This window comes from Camarhynchus parvulus, chromosome 1 (genome assembly GCF_901933205.1).
Source record: "Camarhynchus parvulus chromosome 1, STF_HiC, whole genome shotgun sequence".
Lineage (NCBI taxonomy): Eukaryota > Metazoa > Chordata > Aves > Passeriformes > Thraupidae > Camarhynchus > Camarhynchus parvulus.
The window spans coordinates 16,918,622-16,939,065 of record NC_044571.1 but is presented as its reverse complement, the minus strand read 5'-3'; the positions used below and the strand labels follow the sequence as shown (position 1 = coordinate 16,939,065).

The 20,444-nt window shown below is 40.3% G+C and overlaps 1 protein-coding gene across 1 annotated transcript in view; it reads left to right on the top strand.

Annotated features, from left to right (window-relative positions):
- The window catches only part of REPS2 (RALBP1 associated Eps domain containing 2), a 95,467-nt gene that overhangs the window by 61,329 nt on the left and 13,694 nt on the right, over positions 1-20,444 (top strand). Inside the window, 2 exon segments of the mRNA XM_030943335.1 lie at positions 1,033-1,169; positions 12,068-12,132. Of these exon segments, the coding sequence (XP_030799195.1) occupies positions 1,033-1,169; positions 12,068-12,132 (202 nt within the window).

The window sequence follows — 20,444 nt, the reverse complement described above, 5'->3', positions numbered from 1 at the left end:
ACCTAGGAGTCTTACAAAGTTGTAGGTGGTAAAGCAGGGAGACAGAGAATCTCCATTAGCTTTTTATGAGTAGTTGTGTAAAGTGGCTCATAAATGGACAAACTTGGACCTGGAGAGTGAGGGTAATAGGATATTGCTCAATATGCTCTTAATTGGACAGCTGGCACTGGATGTTAGGAACCTGTTTGGCAAAAAAAAAAAAGGTCCATTTGTCATTAGTGGGGGTTATTTCTGTTTTACCCAAATGGGCTTTTGGTCTTGCCCTGACATGCAGTATGACAGTAACTCTAACATCTCATGTTGCAAGTGCTCATTTTGAACAGAGTCTTGGTCTTGCTTGGTCTTAGTTTTCCTAAACTACAACAGCTGAAAAAATTGAACAGTATTTGGCAAAATCAAAATTCTCAGCAAATTCATCACACCACATTGGGATTAATGTACTGTGGGAGGGCCTGGAAAGAGGTACTGAGCCATGTATTTGGCCAGTTGCAGTCACTTAGGAGCCATTCATTTTTCTGGATTTTGTGCAATTTGGTGACAGTTTCCTATGGAAAATTTATTCTAATAGTTAAAAATTTATTCTACTAGTGAGAATATCACAAATTACGAAGTGTGTACTTGCAAAAGATAGGTTGAATCTATACCTGTATAAACACTACCCTAGCAGTCGGAAAAGGCAACAGAAACTCCAAGGGGTGTATGTGGAGAATTTTACTTTGTTTTATTCAGAATAGTTGGTACAATTATCCTGCTGGCAAAGTTACATAAGAAGGCCTCAAGCTGTGTTACAAAAAGCCTTAAAAAATACTAGCCCTGTAAGCATGACTCATTCCTTTCTCCACATGCTTAGGTTCCTCTGTTGCCAAATAAATCTGTGTTGTTATAAGAGGGAGCTTTTAGTCATTAGGGCAAGGAATTTCCACCATGAACCTGACTTCTGGTCTGTGTAATTTAAGGTACTATTCACTGCAGTTGTTTAAAATTAATTTTTGAAATAAAATATTTTCTGCTTTTCCCCATGTTTTCCCTTAGGTCTTATTCTAGCACATCAATAGAGGATGCCATGAAAAAGGGAGAAGAGCCCCCTACTCCACCTCCAAGGCCACAAAAATCACATTCCAGAGCTTCCTCTTTGGATCTGAACAAAATATTTCAGCAAAACACACAAGGTGAAGTTGGCTTTCTTTGCTCCTTCTGAGACCATTCAGGTTAGCTGTGTGCTTGGCAACTTGGTGTGTTTGTAGAAATGCTTGGCAATATGTGCATGTGCTGGCCTTTGCTGCAGACAGTAATGCACTGCAGAACAGGAGTTCTGCTTGGGCACTTGCTTGTGTTACATCGCCACTGAGGGGAAAAATCACTGTTTCTATAATTAAGGTGATTATAATGTTTTCTGGCACAGTAATGGGAAGCTTAACATATGGTAGTCTGTCATCACTGACTGTTTATAACTAGCCTGGCTGTTTAGACAACTCTCATCAGTAACTAGAGTATAATTGATTTTTATTACTATTTATTTTTTGTAGTTCAGAAGCAGGAAGAAAACCCTTAATGTTTAAACTGGGAGAAAGAAAGCAAGCATTTTTGATGTTAAAGTCTGACATATGCATGAGAACAATCAGAAGCCACTCTGAGTTAAAAAAAAAGGGTAATTTCTTTTGACATGGGTGGATGTTGAGGGGAGAGAAAGAAAATGTAGACTAGTAGCTGGGGTGAATTGAAAGAAAATGGCTTTTCAGCACATTACCCTTTGAGTGTGCCTCTTGCCTTGAAGTGGGAAGAGGAGCTGTTTGTTCAGGGCAGCAGTCACCCAGCGTGGCTGTGCTTCAGCAGTGTCCTTGAAGCAGACCAGAGGTTTGTGTGCTGCACACCAATCATCTGACTCAAGGACCAGCTTAAACACGGTCGTGCTTATGCTTCAGAAGAAAGGCAAGGTTTGACTGTGTCAAGGAGTGTTTAACTGGGCTCTCTGATGTGGTTCTTGGAGTAGAAAAGAGTTTTACCTCTTGCTATATGGGACTTTTCTGTGCAAACACTAGAGGGAATTCAGGAGTCCTGCTATGTGTGCTGATCCCTGAAATTCAATGGGAATAAACTTTTTTTTTTGCCTTACACAGAGGAGTAATTCTTTATCTTTGTTCCTGTTGAGGGATCTGGTGCCTCTAATTTTGATTTTGTTATATATCAAAATAAAACCACAAACAGAGCCAAGTGCACATTTTCTACTGCAGCAAATCTTCTTGGAATCCAGATAACAAGTATAACTGGAAGGAAATAAACTTGGATTTAAATTTTGCTTGGAACACAAAGGAAAGAAGAATGTAAATTCTTGAAGAAGTCATTCTGTGAATGAAAATGAACATCTTGTTTTTGATGTTAATTAAATAGTTAATTTTGAAAGTCACAAAGGGGTTTCTTTTGGGGAAGTTAACAAACTGTGTGCAGTTTCGAGTACCACAATATAAAAAAAGACATTAAGCCATTAGAGAGTGTTCAAAGGGGGGCTGCAAGGATGATGAAGGGTCTGGAGGGGAAGCCATATGAGGAGCAGATGCTGAGGTGGCTTGATCTGTCCAGCCTGGAGCAGAGGAGACTGAGGGGAGGCATCGCTGCAGTCTGCAACTTCCTCATGAGGGGAAGTGGAGGGGCAGGCACTGATCTCTGCTCCGTGCTGTCAGTGACAAGACCTGAGGGAATGGCCTGAAGCTGTGGCAGGGAAGGTTTAGGGTGGATATCAGGAAAATTTTCTTTGCTGGGCACTGGACCAGCTCCCCAGGGAAGTGGTCGCAGCACCAAGCCTGAGTTTGAGAAGCATGGGGACAATGCCCTCAGGAACATGATATGACTGTTGGGGTGTCCTCTGCAGGGCCAGGAGTTGGATTTGATTATCCTGGTGGGTCTTTTCCAACTTAGGATATTCTGTGCTTCTGTGTATATCCAGCATGACTAGAATAACCCTGTTTTAGTGCATTAGTTTTTTTCCTACTAATTCTAGTTCAGAAATAATTGTAGTTAGGGAGATTGGTGGATAATCTGCTTCCAGACCCACAAAAGAATGCTCATTAGTACTGAGTTTTGTTTTCAGTTCCACATAGGTCATGTTGGTCTATAGGTGTAATTTCTTTAATTGTAAAACCATCTATGCTTTGAAGTATATATTTTGTTTATTTCCATTTTAAAGGGCAGAAAAAGAAAAATACACGAAGTAAATTCAGTTAAAGACTGTGGCAAAGTGGGCACTGGATTTTTTTTTGTTTGTTTGTTTTTAGTTCTTCATTTACTCCTGCTATATAATGTTTGTAATCGTCTTATTATGCCTTTCTCCTGGCCTGTATACACACAGAATATTTATCTGTGATAGCTGGGATGTCCAGCAATGGATTAGCCATAAAAATGTGCTTTAAAATTGTTGCATTGGGAGGTAACTGGACTGGGAGAAGGCACCTTCATTCATACTTCATAGCTGCACTTCTCTGGGTTGCTGCAACGAGTGTTACCCAGGACAGACATAAAAAAGCATGAGAACTTATTGAAAAGCACACCTTTCTGAAATATCCAAATGAATTTCTGTTAAGAGACAGAAATCTCTTCTGTTTTTGTTTTTATTCATGTAGTCTTTATGTTAGCATCTGAGAAGAATCCTGTGCTGCTACATTCTCAATGTATTTCTCTTTGTTGAATGTGTAATCTCTGGCATTTGGCCTGTGTTCATGTTAAGAAAATACTTGGCTAGAGTTTATGCATTCCTGAAAGGACAACAGCAGGTTTTAAGTAGAAACAAAAATGTCATTTTAAATGCATACATGACCTAGTTTACTTCTTCATTTCTCCCCTAGCCCAGTCTCTAGTCAGATACAAGCCAAGAGCTCCAGAGTAAGACCTGGGTATTGAGGGGGCCAAAACTGGGGCAGCTCAGAGATCCTGCAGCAGAACTCCAGCCACCTTCTAGCCTCATCAGCAGCAGTAAACTAGAGTCTGCCTGGGGGGGACTCCAGGGCTGGGGCAAGTCTCAGTTTGAGTGTTAAAACTTGAAAATGCATCCATTGTCTTCTGATGTTTTGTTCAGTTCTGTTTGCTACCCATGACAGCCAATAAAGAATTTACTTCTGGGCAGTGATAACAGTCTGAGTCTTATTAGATTCATACAGTTCCCTCTGAAATACATTTTATTTCCCATTTAGTTTCATTTCTGAGTCACATAACTACTTTTAATTAACAGTTCTGTTGAACAAAGGATACCTGTTAGGAAAAGAGAATTTGCTTTGATGAAACAACAAGCTTGTCATAAACAGTGTAGTTTTGTGTTATCTGGAAGCAGATTGAACAAAACAGTCATATAACTATTTACAAATGAATTATTGACTGGAGGTTTTCAGCACTCATTTGCTTTGGAAACTCACCTCCTGCTGTGGCTGTCCCTGTGGTGAAGAACACATGGAATGCAGGCACCATTTCTTACATAGGCTTCTAAGGAAACACTCACTCTAACTTGGATTCTCTGTTTCTGGGGTGCTGGTTTCAGCCAGCAACAGGGGGCTAGTGTTTTGGGGGGTTTTCTCCCTTTTAAAATGTGAGGTGTTAAGTTCCACACTTGATCAGGTGGAAACACAGCAAGCATTTTATTACAAGTGCAGTATTTTCTGTCACAAATGGTGTTTTCCTGACTACAGTCAGATCTGTAAACTGTACTTAGCATTGCTGGTCTAGTGATGGCTGCCAGACAAGAAAACGTCCTGTTTGTTCTAATTTGGTGTTCACAGGAAGGGAACAAGGGAATAGAATTTATTGGTGTGCATCAGCATTCCCATCAGTGATATAAGTGTGTCCCCACATCTCTCCTGTATTCCTTCACATGGGTGTTTCCCAAGCAGTTTGAAGTGGTACTTGTATCATTAAGACTCGGTCAGTACAATTGTCTTCCTGCACCCTCTCATTTTCATTAGTGCTAAAGGAACACTGTTCAGCATCACATTTTACCCTCTTTTTCATACCTTTGAAGAAGATTTTTCATTACTTCTTTGCTTATCAGACTTCCATTCAATTAGCCTATGCTTTCCTTGAGCTTACAGATTTGGTGGGTTTTGTTTGCCAGGTATGGGATTTGTGAATAGTTAAATGTATATTGAGATATCTTAGCTTTTTCTATTGCCTTAGTTGAATTCTTTGTGTTTCTGAATAGTTTTAAGTCTACATGTAAAATGAAACAGTTCATAACTGTGTAGGAAAGAGGATTTTGAGAATTAAAATTATTGTTGCTGTGGTATCACAGATGTTCTGATACAAACAAACCCAAACAGTTACCATAATACTGTTACCCCAGTTGTTTTCAGGAATATCTTTTCAGCTAGATTGTCTTTTTAGCTTAGTGAGCCAAATGCAAGTGACTTTCCCTTTTGTGTATGTGAAACTGAATACAAAAAACCTACAAAAATTAACCTAGATAAGTATGATTACTGTATTATCTTCTGTATTCTTTTATCCTTGATTGTATTTGCTAGGAAATGTCTGTGCCCATTGAGGTTAGCTGTCTGAAAGATGTAGTTGCTAAAGACAAGCTATTAATGGGTGGTGCAGTTACGTGCTTGTATTACCAAAAATACAGATTTCTTAAAAATTTTATTTGAAAGCCAAAGTGACAAGGGGGGACTTAGAAAAGTAATGTTCTTCTTTTAAGGCTGAATTTAATTAAGTAATTAATTTTCAGGACTCCCTCCTCTCATTGCTCTTACATTGGTCTTGACTTAGTAAAATCCAGCTATTTTCTTGGGATTTTGTTTGTGCTGTAATACTGTACTGTCTTGCATGTAACTGTGTTGTGCTTATTAGTCAGACCATTAAACATTAAATTAGGAAGATGAAAATTTACTTTGGAAGGACTTTTATTTTTGAGAAAAGATAATGGCAAATACCCTCGCCGAATATTACATTTCACAAATTATTGTTTGCATAGTGCATAAGGGCTCTAATATTGCAAGCTTCATCAAGTGAGAAGGGTAGAGTCACGTGAGTGACTGGTTGTAAGAGTTGTGACAAATTTAAATTAAAAATGTCTTACACATAGAGCACCCAGAACACAAAAATATGAGCTGCTATTTGTATTTTTCTCTATGAAATACATTTTAAAAATAAGTGCTGCAAAAATACTTTCTTGAATCAGAAAATAATTTTTTTGGGGGACTCAGCCCCTGAGCTGGTACTGGAACTGATGGTTTTTTCTAGTCCTGTTCCCTTTCAGAATATATTTGATTACTGAACTGAGCTTATTCTGAATAAAATATCATTATTTGAATTGAGGAGTTTTGTGCCTGTCAGCCTTTTAGAATTTTTTATGAAGGATTTATAAGTTTACAACTGTGTATCTTTTTTGCCCAACTGGACAAGAACATAATTAAGGTTAAATAAGATGGAGAAAATAGTGAGGATATATATGGATGAATAGTTATTACATGATAGGATTCTGATGGGGTAAAGTATTTTTGCATTTTTAGATTTTATATATATCTCTAAGGGCTGAGTCTGGACAGTACTTTACTGGGGTGATTCTTACCAGCCTTTCAAGTGTAGCTGCAATTTTTACAATTTATGTGAATGAATTGAACTTTTAAAAAATTATATTTTCCCATTTATCTAAGCTTAGCTCTTTCAGGGATTGAGGAATGATTTGCAGTCTATTTTCATCCTGTTGCAGGTTGTTAAAAATTAAATTTTAATCCAAAAACTCTTCTACAGAAAATTGTGAAGGTTGAAATGTTCTTGCCTAGCCCTACCAGCCCCACTGACCTTTTTCATGATCCACGGGGGTTACTCTGTTCTGTGAAAAAATGCTCATCCATCATGGAACAGCTTTATAGATTCAGCAGGATAGGATCTGCTGTGTCTCGTGTGGAACAGGGGTCAGGGTGCCTCCCTTGTGGGGAGGACCCTGGAGATAGATGTCTCCAAGAAGTGTGTGAGCTGCAGGAGGGACCAGAGGGGTGACGCCTGGCAGCCCCCTGCTCCTCCTGGCTCCCATGTGCCTGTTCTGAGACTGTCCACATTGGAAGTGGTCACAGATGGCCAGTGCTGGAACCTCCAGCTCTGCCCTCCAGGTCTCCAGGGAGGAGAAGCTCTGGCAACGTGGATCTGTGGGAGGTAGGTGGAGGGACTGTGCCTCCCTGTGGGTGGAGAATGAAGCTTCTCATGTGAAGTGAGACAGAAGAAAATTTTGCATAGTTTTGTTTAAGGGCAAAGGGAGGAGGGAGAAACAGTCCCCAGATAGAAACATACAGAAAAGGAAAGGGTAGAGAAAACAGTAACTAGAAAATTAAATGGTTTAAGGAAAATGAGGGACAGGGAGGTAAAAATACAGATGTTGTGGATATATGACATAAACGAGAGAGTAGATGTTTAAAAAAATCTGTTTTAGAGAATTTCTTAACACATGCTGAAATTCATGGGAGGGACACTAAAAACAGACAAAAAAATCTTCCAATGATATTTTGCTTGTTTGATTTGGAAGTGACCCATCAGATACGTTAGCACACAATGTCCTAAATGGTCACACCTGTGAGTTCATAGTGCAAAAACGTTAATTACTTAAGGCCTGGCTTTATCTCTTCCTAATTGCTTGGAAAGTACATGGATAATTTCCCACTCACTTAAGGTACAAATAACATTCTGTATGGTTAGCACATGAAACAGATTTGTAACAAGAGTGTGTGTCTCTAGCACCAGTTGTGTTCATCATTTGCTGTGACATAAGAAACTGCCTGCTGAGCAGGTTCCCAAAACTAACTGTGAGAAGAGAGGTCTTTCTGCCGCTGGCAATGCTTTGTACAGCATTTCTACAAACCTGGTAACAAAGTTAATATCAGGAGTCTAAAACAGGGGTTTTTTTTCCACAATGCTATTACCTTCCAAGGAGACATTAGCAAGAATTATTGAAAGAGATCCCTGGATCAGAGGTATTTCACAACCACCTTACTATAATCCTTTATTAGATTTATATTCCTGGCTACAGCTTTACAGTTTTTTTTGGTTTGGGATTTTTGGGGTTTTTTTTTTTTTAGACATAGCAGTGAGAATTAATAAATCAGATCTGTTGAGAAATGGTTATTTCACAATCACTTACTAATGCTGCTGTCAGGAATGTAAATAAATGAATTTGTGCAAAGAATAGTGTTAGTGTTAGGGGATAACCAAGTACTAATTTCACTGAACAAGAATAGAAGTTCAGGAAGAAGGAGGTAAACAGAAACCAACTTAGACACAGAACTTCTCTGTGCTCTACCTTTGGCAGCAGAAGCAGGAAAACTATCTCAAAAACCTCTCCAGTACAGTGGAAGGGTAAAATTGCTGGCTTTCCTGAGGAACCAAAGCCTTAGGTAGTTGGGAATAGAATAGTAGTAGAATAATAATTCATTCTGTTAGGTTATCTTTTTGAGCTGATTGCAATGTATTACTCCCTTTGCTTCCTGATAAAATTAATTGGTTGGTGCTTCATTAAACCTGCTGTGGGAGCTCAGGACTCTGAAGCAGCATAAACTGGTGGAAATCTACCATGCAACCAGGCTTTCCTTTGATCCAACAGTACTGTAGCATCCAGTAGAAAAATGCCAAGATGTCATCCACATGTAGGGAATTAATATTAAATATCTGACATGGAAATATTTCAGGAAATGTAGTTTTATATGTTGCTGTTCTAATATTAATTTTCAAAAATAGCAGGCATCCAGAAGCTCAGTATATTATGGCAGCTTTTTCTTCAATGCTGACAACCAAGAGCTTAAGTGACTGTCATTGGGTAAGAGAAGTACAGCACCTTGCTCTTATATTGCTTTAAAGGATCCCATGGGCCCAGACTTGTTCATCCTAGTTTTGGGATTCCTCCACTCCTGCTATATCTGGTGACTTAAAGATCTACTTCCATAGGTTTGTGTGAAGTTGTTACAACTTCTACTGTTCCTTCATCTTCTCTTCCTACATCAAATAAGTAAAGGAGCTATCTGAGTGGTTCCTAGGATTGTCATTTTTCACTCCACAAATAATGGCTAAGTGCTGAGTGTTGTCTGCTAGGCTGGAGGCAAGGTGGTCAGATAAGATGGCATGGCCAGTTCTCAGGGTATACAATTGCAGCCTGTTGTTTGTTTTAAAATATGAATCTACCTTCAGATTGGAAAACCTGATTTTTAATCTGGTGTGGTGTCATGTTAGTACTATTAGACCTTTGTGGTTTCCAAAATAGGGCAGAAGAGTGGTCTTGGAAGGTTTCCATGCAGATAATCCATCTTAAAATGTAAACATGCTGAGTAGAGAGCCATGATTCTTGAACTGAGAACACTGTCTTTGTGGGAGTGACTAGTGCATGAAAATGCTGTCAGGAATACATGTGATATGGATACTTAAATCTATTTTACTGGTACCTGCATGGGCTTTCCACAGTGCTCTCTGTAGGATTTGTCTTTTATGATGGGGCTTTGAGCAGTCTGGGATAGAGGGAAATGTCCCTGCTCATGACAGGGGGGGTTGGATTGAGCTGATCTCCAAGGTCCCTTCCAGCCCAGACTGTTCCACAGTTCTGTGGCTCAGCCTGGTTTGAATGGCAGCACGTTGCTCAATAGCAAGAGGAGCTGTGCAAGGCCCATCCAGCTCCCTGGGCTTCTGCACAGGGTGAAGACTTGTGTGCAAAGATAGGGACATCAGCTTCTCCAGTCCCTTGAGGTGTGCCCCTGGAAGCACATTTGTCTATTTGCTGCATGGCCCCAGGATACTTGCTTTTATTTTGGAAACAGAATTTTCCCTGTTTTTGTGTTTGCTCTGAGGTAAGTGGTGCTGCCACCTCTGACAGCAAGAGCCGGTCTGTGCCAGGCACTGTCCCAGGAAGGAGAGAAGAGCCCTATTCCAGGCTATTCTGGAATAGCTGCTGAGTACAAATCACCTGCCAAAGCACATGAAAACCCATGAGTGTCTGTTCATACTGCACTCTTTTAGGGTAGTGACGCCAGAGAAGGCTGAAGCCGGGGGCTTTTTTTGTAAGTTGTTACAAGTCCTCCAAAGTCAGCTAACTTTTGCTAGTAATTGTGCTCACATAAGCATGATTTCCCTCTAACAACAGGCCAAAGATCTGCAACAGCAGGAATTCTATGAATATTTCATGAGTAGCTTAAGCTAGAATTTTTAGGATTAAAAAGAGGAAACTGGGTCAAATGCACATGTTGTAAGCATCTAACTTCTTTAATGCTAGATTCATATATGTTGCATTTTGAAAGCTGAAAAGCTGAAGGAGGTTTTGTGTGGTGGCTTTTTTGTGTGGTGATGTGGTTTTTTTCATTGGACTATTTTATGGAACAATTACTTTTCCCTTTGGAATTTTTTGGGTCAAATCCCAAGAGAGTCGTGGAGTTTCACAGTATGTCCAGTGACTCCAGGAGATGCTTTTCCAGCATGTGGTGTCTGAGCTGGGTGTTGTTTTCAAATATTGTCACAAGCCAAAGCCACTGCCAGTGCCCAGATAAATGAAGTAACAACCTGAAGTTCAGATTAAAGGAAAGGAATCTTTCTTCCTTTCTAAAGATCAGTTGCATGGGAGAGATGGAAAATGTAGTTACTACATCATGCTGTTATTGCAATGGTCTTATAAACAGAACTAATTAAATGCAAGAGAAAGATCCTGATGACTGGTTTTTCAAATCTCTCTTACACCTGTTGGTGTGTTAGTGGTTCCCTGGCATAACTTCAGTTCTGTTTTAGTTGTTTTAATTCTCTCTTTGGTATTGTGTGCCGTATTAGGCTTCATTTTACAAGATACAGGAGATGATGAAGCAGAAAATGGAAAATCCCACCTGTGTATTATAAGCCTCTTAGGAGCTGTAAATAATCAATATGATTGTTCTCAATGTTTTCACACACAGTTTTACTCTCATGTCACAAGTTATCTGTAATGGTTAGGTTCTTTTTTCTTCTTATTTTCAGCATGTAGACATTTTTAGATTTGGTGTATAAAATATGTAAATGGCTAAGCTATAAGACTCTTAATGGTCTTTGTGGTCTTTTTAAAATACATATGGAAATAGAAAGTGTATTAATGTAATAGATTGCTTAGCATTATTGTGGTAAAGAGCATTTCTAAGTTGAATACTGTTGGAGGTTTTTTATTACACAAAAATACACCAGTGCAAGATGGACTGTCTGGTGTCTTTGCCAGAGCAAGTGCTGAGCATTCAGTGCAACAGGAGCTTGGGGAGGGTAACCCAGTTAGTGCTGGTTGATGTCTCTGTGCCAGCCTAGTCCTCCACTCTGCCTCCTCACAGATGCCTTTGGGAGCTGTCAGCTATCCTCTAGTTTTGTCCCAAATGGGTTTTAGGTATGTTAAGGAAACTAAAAATTACAGTATTGCACCTACGTGATGATTACCCTCCCTTTTGCTGGCTCAAACTCGAAGCTGACATTATGTTGTCTTACAGGGGCTTGATAAAACTGTTAGGATTTGTCTTCCTCCTCCCTCTGAAATATCTCTATGGAGTACTAGCATGCAAATACAAGATATAAAACCAAAGAAATTGATTCCTTTTTGGTTAATTTAGGCTTCTGTGCTATTAATTCCGTGGCAGATGTTTTATTTTTAAGGCTGTACTCTTATCAGGGAGTGTGTTTTATCCGGAGTGAATGCTGGTGTCTACACTGGGTGCTAAAGTGTCATTTTTAAGAAGGGCAATATTTTTAATGACAAAGAGCAAAGTCCAAAGAACAAGTGGACCCTGTTTCTAGGTTTCTTTAACTGTAATTGGATTGCTTTACCTACAGGTTTTGTGGCTGACTGGCTTCTTGCTCTGCTTTTTATCATAACATTTGGGGGTTTACAGCAATTAAGTCACTGCTCGTTCACTACTCATGAGGTTATTTCAAACAAGCTTTTGCTCAATAAAGATCAAGTTTGGGCTTTGTTATTAAATCTTGTATACTGCCTCTTCACTAGGAGGAATTTCCACTTATCCTGGGAATTAATTCTGGGTTTATTTGGAATTAAATTACAGTAGTTTGGTTTGGATGGGGTTTTTTATCATCATCTTCTTCTTTTCCCACTGTTCAGCTGTGAGGTCTGGCTGGCTGCCCCCACCACCACCTGCACTACCCCCTCGACCTTCTGTATCTCAGGTATGGACAAAGCTTCAGTTCTTTGCTGTGTGTTATTTGTTATTTGTGTTACCATTGCAGTGGTTAGCACCAGTTGGCTTGGACACAGCAGTTGTTCTTGCTTCCAAGTTAATGAAACTCTGCAGTTGGCAGTTCCATGTCCTCCTTCCTGTGTCTGTCTGGCCAGCATGTTGCAGTGTCAAATTACAGCCTAATTAAACCTCTTTGCAGTGGAGCTTACATGCACCCACTAACTTTTATTTACCTACCTGTAAATGAAAGGCTAGCAAAGTTAGTCTGCTGAAATGAGTTTCATGCCTAAAGGCATGGGCTTGATACCTGCTGTTGCTATTTGCTTCTTGAGCTTCAAAAACACTGAGGGCATCTGCTAAGGGAATCGTGGCATAGAAGTGTGTGTTGCACCCATGGGCTTAAAAAAATAATGTTGAAAGGAGGTGAATGCCATGTCAGTTATGTTGTTAAGTGTCAAACCATTAGTGGTGTGCTTTTATTTTGCATTTTGGGTAAGTTTTTGGGGTTTGTTTTTTAGAGCATGACACAACTACAGCACAACACAAATTGATAAAATCATGCATGCCTGCATCAAGGTAATTCTTTGCCTTTCAGGAAATCATGGGGGATCACAATATTTTTCTGTGCTGTTTGCTGTGTTAAGTCTTAGGCACAATATGCTTCATGTATTACTCCTTTAGATGAAGTGTACGATAGGAAACAAATCCACAGGAGAGCTGACAGCCCTTACATACCAAAAGCTGGTGAGATACCTTCCGTAGGCCATAATGGCCATCTCTTGAGCTTACCCTTAAGAGTGTGCTGTTGAACACCTCTTACTGCACAGTGCTATGATAGAAATGATTAGAGGCTTGTTGCCCCATGCAGCTCCATCAGCAGCTCGTTGTGCTCTCCTTCTCCCCATCCCTTGCTAGCACTGAGTGCAGTTTCTGCCTTGAGGACTGTAGAACACTGGTTAGAGCTTGCATGTTTCCCCAGTCAGGATGGCATTAGCCATGCTGCTACCAGCACACACCCCTTGGTGCTCCCATCACATTCCTGCTTTGTCTGACAGAAAGAGAGAGCAGAGCAGTCTTTCCCTCTGGCTTCTCCAGATCCCCAGCACAGCTCCCTACCTCCCAATCCCAGATCCCACCGCACAGCTCCCTACTTCCCAATCCCAGATCCCACAGCACAGCTCCCTACCTCCCAATCCCAGATCCCCAGCACAGCTCCCTACCTCCCAATCCCAGATCCCACCACACAGCTCCCTACCTCCCAATCCCAGATGCACAGCACAGCTCCCTACCTCGCAGTCGTGTGCCTGCAGCAGTTGCTGCTGCAACCTATGCCAGCCCTCCTGTCGCTGCTGCAGCTTCCCATAGTGCAGTGCCAGCCCTCTTGCTGCCATTGGGAAAAGCACTAAAGATAACAAATCCTGTTCTCAGAGAACAAAACTGTTGATTTCAAGCAAGGTTCTGTTAATTGACCATTCTCTTGTCCTGTGATCAGGTTGCATTTCCTTAGCAGGGGAGTGACAATTTGTTTATGCATGTCCAGCAGCTTCCTAACCAGATACTGAACCATCCTACATTGGGACATGCAGAATACAGGACCTTCTTAAAATGATAAATACAAGAAGATTCTCATGTGGAATTTTTGATCCAGTCTTCTCCATTACAAAGGTCTGGTTTCTAAAAGGAAAAAAAAAAAGAGTGGTTTTTCTGTCTGCTCAGTAATGAATATGCAGCTGATGCTTTGCCAACATGCATCACTTACATTTACTTAAGTTATTTCTAAAGACATTTAAAGATATTGAATCAAACATCAAAATACTATTGTGTTCATGTCTCTCAAAAGTGTATCTAAAATCAATTCTTGAAAACATAATACAGTTCATGCTCATCACATTGTTTATTTTTTCCCCAAGGATGCCTTTCTGTGATACAGGTAACAGAGAGTAGGGAAATATGTGTGATGGGGTCATAATTCGGCTGAGCTGACCTTTGCAAATAGCATGTAAGCAATAGTGAGCATATGGATTACCATAGTCCAGTGGGGCCCTTGATTTAAAGAGCACACAGCAGTTGGAGGAAGGGATCTGCTTTCAAAGCTGAGACAGGATCTAGACGTGAAGAAAAGCCATGAGGCTGAAACTGCATATTCAGCTTTTTCTTATTTCAAGATTTACCAAACTCTCCTTAAATTTCTGTTTTAACTTATTTTTCAACAATGTTATTGAAAATCATACTTTAGTGTCATTTTGCTGTACTCCCGCAGTTAAGCACTGTTAATGACAAATGTACCTTGGAAGTGAAGCAAACCATGCATATTTCAGGTGGCTGTGCACCTTAAAGTATGCTCATGTTATGATTATTTTGGCTCAGCTTTGGAAATCAGTTGATGGAGGAGGAGAGGGAAATAATTTCTTTCTGAGGTCTATGGTTTTCTGTGGATGACTGAGAAGCAGATTGAACCAGCTGGCTCTTCAGAGTGAGATTAAAGGGTTCATGGGATATAAAGACCAAAGTGCATAAAAGAGAGGTACCCAGGGGTAGGTGTTACATTTCAGTGGATCACAAGTCCAGAATATAGAAAGCAGAATATGGCACCTTGACTTTGCTCCTATGTTGCAGTGCTTTTTAGTAGAATTTATTTCAGCCTTTAGGAAAACATTATTTTTCTTGTCAGAACCTCCAAGATAATCAACTTTGGTGAGTTACTGAATCACTGGTTATTCAGAGTGTGCCAAACATCTCTACTCATATCACAAACTTCCTACATTATGTCCACATCCAACTCTGCTTCCATAGTCCATCTGTGTTACAAGGGACAAGGACTGTATCACTGGGTGAGCAGAGCACAAGGTGATATAGCTGATGCTGTTGTGGCCTTGACTTCACAGCTCAGGGGATGCACAGGCTTACTGTGGCAGGCTTGAGTCTCAGGATGCTGTGAGGATCTGGCCAGTTTATGGCAAATAGCAGCAGGGCTGGCTTCTCTGCTCAGCTTGCTGCTGCCAGCCCATGCTGTTCCACACCTCTGCTGGGCAAACACCTTTACAGGTGCTGGCTGCATCTCTTTTTACTTCTACGACAGCTTTTTGAGCTGGTGGATTTAACTCTGTGTTTCTTTTTGCTTGATGGCCTCTAAAAGGCTATGGTAGTTCCTTCTCAGGATGTGTCTCCATTGCCAAAATCAGCATTTTATTGACTTTGACTGTCACTAAGCTGTGCCTAAGGTTTCCTGAGAGCTTTCACCAGACACTTCTCTGATGCAGTGGTGCTTTTATCTGAGGTCCCTATGGTGACTGTACATAACCTGAATAAATAAAGATGGACAAAAGGCCAGTTTAAATAGTGTGGATACATCATTATCTTCAGTTCACGATCTTTTAACCCAAATTCCAGCCCAAAGCTCTCTGCACCCCAAGCCATTTTGAATTGATGTTTACAGTAAGATATTGTGAATTGAAGAATGAATTCTTTTATTAGATTCATCAATTCATATTGCTTTCCTATGAAAACTCATTCAAGTTTTGCCTCAATTTTGTAAAGAGTTCTTGGAAAGATTATGTATGGAAAAGCACTTACACATAGATGAGAGGGGTTTTTTGGATATCTTATTTTGAAGTGTTTTCTTTTTGTGCTTAAGGCTGTGTGTAACTTCACTGACACCTTCTGTGATCTCTAGTAGCACATCTCACATTTAGCAAGTCTGCAGTAGCTTCTTGGATTTAAGGATAATTTTATCCATTTCGGTTTCCCAACTTTATTTGCCATAAATATTTCATATCCTACAAGCTGTTGTAGACTTAGGATACTGGCAGTACCTTACCTCTGCTTATTTCCCATGCCATGCTGTAGTATATAGAACAGATAACCTGCAGCTTTTGGAGAAAACTACTGTGGGTTTTTTGTGGGGTTGTAGAAAATAGGGTTCAGCAGCTTGGGTAAGTTTTCCTCATCCTGTGTTCCTAACTTGATAGTAAACTTATGTCATCAAGGAGAAATGGCATAAAGGTGGCACCAGAACTGTTGTGCAGATCCAGGGCTGTGCAGAGAAAATTTGTGTAACATCGAGGTGCAGGAATCACGGTAGGAAGGCAAATAGCTATGCAGCTGATTTGCAATGACACAGATTTCAGATAGAAAATAACTTGGGATGCTCATGAATAACATTCTGCTGGAGCCAAACATGTATGCACATTTCATATAAGCCCCTGTTGTTATTTTTTAATGGAAAACAAAATAATATTTTATTACTGTTGGCTTTTAAGCCTACAGAAGTCATTTACCACAGCTGCTTTCTCTGGGAGATTTCGTAACATATTTATGTTAATAGGAATTATGGATGAACACTGAAAAGCAAATATAACTTTAGGATTTTAGCCAACATCAGCTAACTATCTGCAATGTTGCCCAATTAGATCAGTGTTCCTGTATTTAAATTACTGTATTTCAGTGCCTTCCTGTCCAACAATGAAGGCGTATCTTCAATCCTGCTTGTGCTGTATAAGGGAATTTGAAAACAGTGGGACTGGAAGAAAACTCTGTGTATCTTGGCTGAGAAAACTGATGTTCCTGGTCTCTTTTCCCAGAGTCACAATTTTAAGCCTGTTGATTTTGTAAGTTCACAGTGGTTTGTGCTGCACTTTCATTTCTGGAGACCTTGGGATGTGTTTTTCCCACTGATTCCATGCTGGCAGTTTTGGCAGGCACTGAAAAAATTATGGGTGAAGGCAAAGCACTCAAGTGAAGTAGAGTAGGTAGGCAGCTGTTAACATTATCAAACTGAAGTACCCTGAATACAGTGCAGCTCTGAAGATTAAAATCTCACTATGTTACATGAGCTCAGAATTCAGCTGTCAGTTGAGTGGCCATTGTAACCTTTAGATGTTATTGATTTGGTGAAATCCTGGAAATGAAGCACTTTGAGGGGTGATGAGTGGGTCATCCTGCCCAGTCACAGCCCCTGGTGGAGTTGGAAAGCAAAGACAGTACTCTTTTTAACATATGAAATGTTCTGCTCTCCAAACGTTACTTGATACTTCATAGCTCCTTGAAGCTTTTTGGCCATTCATCATCCAGAATTGCAAGTGAAAACTGGGACCCATTTCAAGAAGTTGTCTCTCCTAACATGCCTCCACATCCTGCTGAATCCGTGGAGAGCCACAAATGTGGCTCAGGCTGGATTTTTAACCATCAATTACATGTGCCCATGCTGAGGCCAAGAGGTGGGGTAGGACTCCCATCCATCCTGCTGAGCCCTCTGGGTCTCCAGAGCAGGATGGCCACGTGCAGGCTCCGTGCTGGGAGGTGTCCAGGTGTCCCCCCCACGCCACTGTCTTCGGCTAAAGCAGAGATACATGGTGGATGAGGTCGGACTTGCTTACAAGGTTGTTTGGAGAAAATACTCAGGCATTCCTTTATTCTGTAAAATTACATGAGGAATTTCAAGTGCTGGCAGGATACCTTGAATTTTACAGGAAGGAACTTTTCTGTTACATAAATAAAAATTGCCCCCGCAAAAAAGTGAATATTTTGCTTTTGGCACCATGCAATTTTATACAGTTTTATACTCTCCCAAATAACTATTTTATATTTAATGAAAGGAATACTTTTTAGTATTTACAACCACTGTGCAAGGAAGGGTTTGGTTTTTGTTACTATCTCCATGGTTTTGGCTGCAGAATAACATATGTTGTATAAGCCATGCAATAGGTACTGAAGAGGCATGTAACAGTAATGAAACTGAAAGTCTTCCATAACATGAAAGATTTTGCCATCTGCCACTTTAATATAATACAAATGGATTATCTTCCTCTCATGAAAATTATATATTAAATCTAAGACAGCCAGACAAAATAAATTGCGATTTAAGAAGTGGTGGAAAGTAGCACAGTTAAAATTGAATTTGAGGAGTAGTTGATGGATGCTGTAAAATCCTTTCTAAAGAGGTTTCTGGAAGAGTGGAAGAAGGCGAGTATCTTAATTAAAATGTGTTATTACAATTTTTTAATTTGGCTTCACATTTATCATAACAACAAAGAAAGCAGCTAAGAACCCAATGCCTATCTCTAGTGGAATGCACATATGCCTTTCTAGCTTACGTTAATCTGGTTTTGTGGAAGTTGAAGTATTAAAACAGATTGTTAATGCTTCCATCTGGGTCCTATTCTTTCCTTGTGAATGAGCTGAACATTGCAGCAATTTGTTTGTATTTACTGCCTTTCTCCTCAACCTTATCACCAGCCCTCAGATAGCTCAGGGAAGGAAAAAGCTTATCAAAACTTCAGGGCTGCACAGTGCTGAGAAAGCAGGCAGCACACTAAGACCCTGGCAGCTTGTTGCATTTGCATCCCTGTGGGTTTTTTTTTTTTTCTGTTTTACCATTTTCAGTTTTTGTAATAAGCAATAAAAAGAATTGATGATTCAGTGTGGGATGCAGGAGACTCACAGAAACTGGAATTGAGATGTCTAAACTTCCCAGAAATTAGCTTTAAGCACAAAAATACGAGTGTTTAGAAAGGAGCAAAGTACCTCTTAAATGAACTTACGCAGAGATGATAGAAGATTGCAACGGGCACATGCAGAGCGTTAAGCATATTTAGTAGCCTACTTTTCCTTACAGATAAGCTGTTCTCAATACTTTTTTTGCAAAGCTAAGCAGTGGCACTATATAGGTAATGATTATGGGCTGCTCCAATGAATGCACAAAGAGAATTCCATTTCTGTGAATAGTGCCAGTGACTACAATGGGACTCTTTCCATGTGTAAAGTTAGCCTGGAGCACAAGTGTGGGCAAAATTGAATTGTGGCAATGATTGAATATATAGACTTGACCTCTTGAAAAAAGGCTGTCAGGTGACAGGAATTATGAAAGCTTGGTGTAGATCTTCTGTTCTGGAAGATCAGTTACGGATTGTCTTGAAAAATGGGTGTGTAATCTACATATAATCCAACATTGCAAAGCAAAATAACTGGAAATGTAAGTGAAGAACCAGTTGTTAAGATGCTGTGTTCTCTTACAGTTAGGAAAATCTTTCATCTGAGGCTCTCAAAGCACTCAGTGCTTGAGTGAGCATTACATATTCTTGTAGAAAGGTACTGTTAAGTATTGTCACATGGAGCAGCGAGGAGATTATCAATGGCTGGTCAGGGATCGTGCCATGAAGTAATGAGCATTTGCAATTCTTAATACTCTTCTTAATAATGAGGAATTGTTTGTTCTAATGCTCAGTGTTGGCCATAGGCCACAGGTTGGGCTCTATCTGGCCATTCCACAGAAACTTTGTTGGCCAGTTCTGCCTTCTGCCTGGAAGAATGAGAAGGGTATGGCTATTCCTAGGAAAGTCAAGGCTGTGCTAAGGAAACAAGAGACACTGTCTACTAGTATAACTGGACTGGTCTCTGCAAAGAGAATCTCTTCAGGAGATTTGGAATAAGAACACTCTCTTGCTCTTTTCTGTGGCGTCTTACCCTGCTTCCCAAAATCAAGATACCCACAGGCCTGGTCTGCAGACTCTGCAGTGCACTATAAGCAGTGCAGAAGACCAGAACTTTCTTTGCCCATCTCCTGTAACCCTGTATGTGCTCCCAGCCATACCAGATAGCACAACAACATTCCCAGTGTCAGTAGTTTACTTCACTCTGAGGATGTGAGACACCTCCATCAAAGCACTTCTACACTATCATAAATGGATTTTCCCTTGGAAGACCATATTGCATAATTTATAATTAATTAACCAACGGTGAAGAATTTAAACCCGAAAATAATTGTGTGAAAATTTTAAGACATTTCTGTGATTGGAGGGAGGTAATTTATTGTCATGTTTCTGAATGAGTTGTGGGCAGACTATGCTAAGCATGGTACTAAAATTATGAAGAACTAAAGGGAATTCACCTCAGCTGCTCGAGCAGGACATCCTTTTCCTTGTACTCCACTAGAGGACCAGAGTACTGCTCAGTCAGGCTCTCTCTGCCCAATACCAGCAGGCTACAACTACCCCACATCCAAGTCAGTGAAGGAGATCTGTGAAGAATCCCTCTGCCAAAAGAAAAAGCAGGAGTTATTTTTCCATTAAAATCTGTGTGGGGACCATGTGGGGACACACCAGCTTGCAGATGCATTTACAAAGCCTTTCAGAGAGGACTTTGTTGGGTCTGCTGCACCAACAAACCTTTGCAGTGATGCATGGTGCCAAGTGCTCAGAAGTGGCCTGTCCCACGAGCCGCTAGGTGGCACTTTAGGGACATGGCAGTCTCTTGGTTGTATTCACTACGCAGGAGCTGATCACCAGAACTAGGGGATTTTGGGGG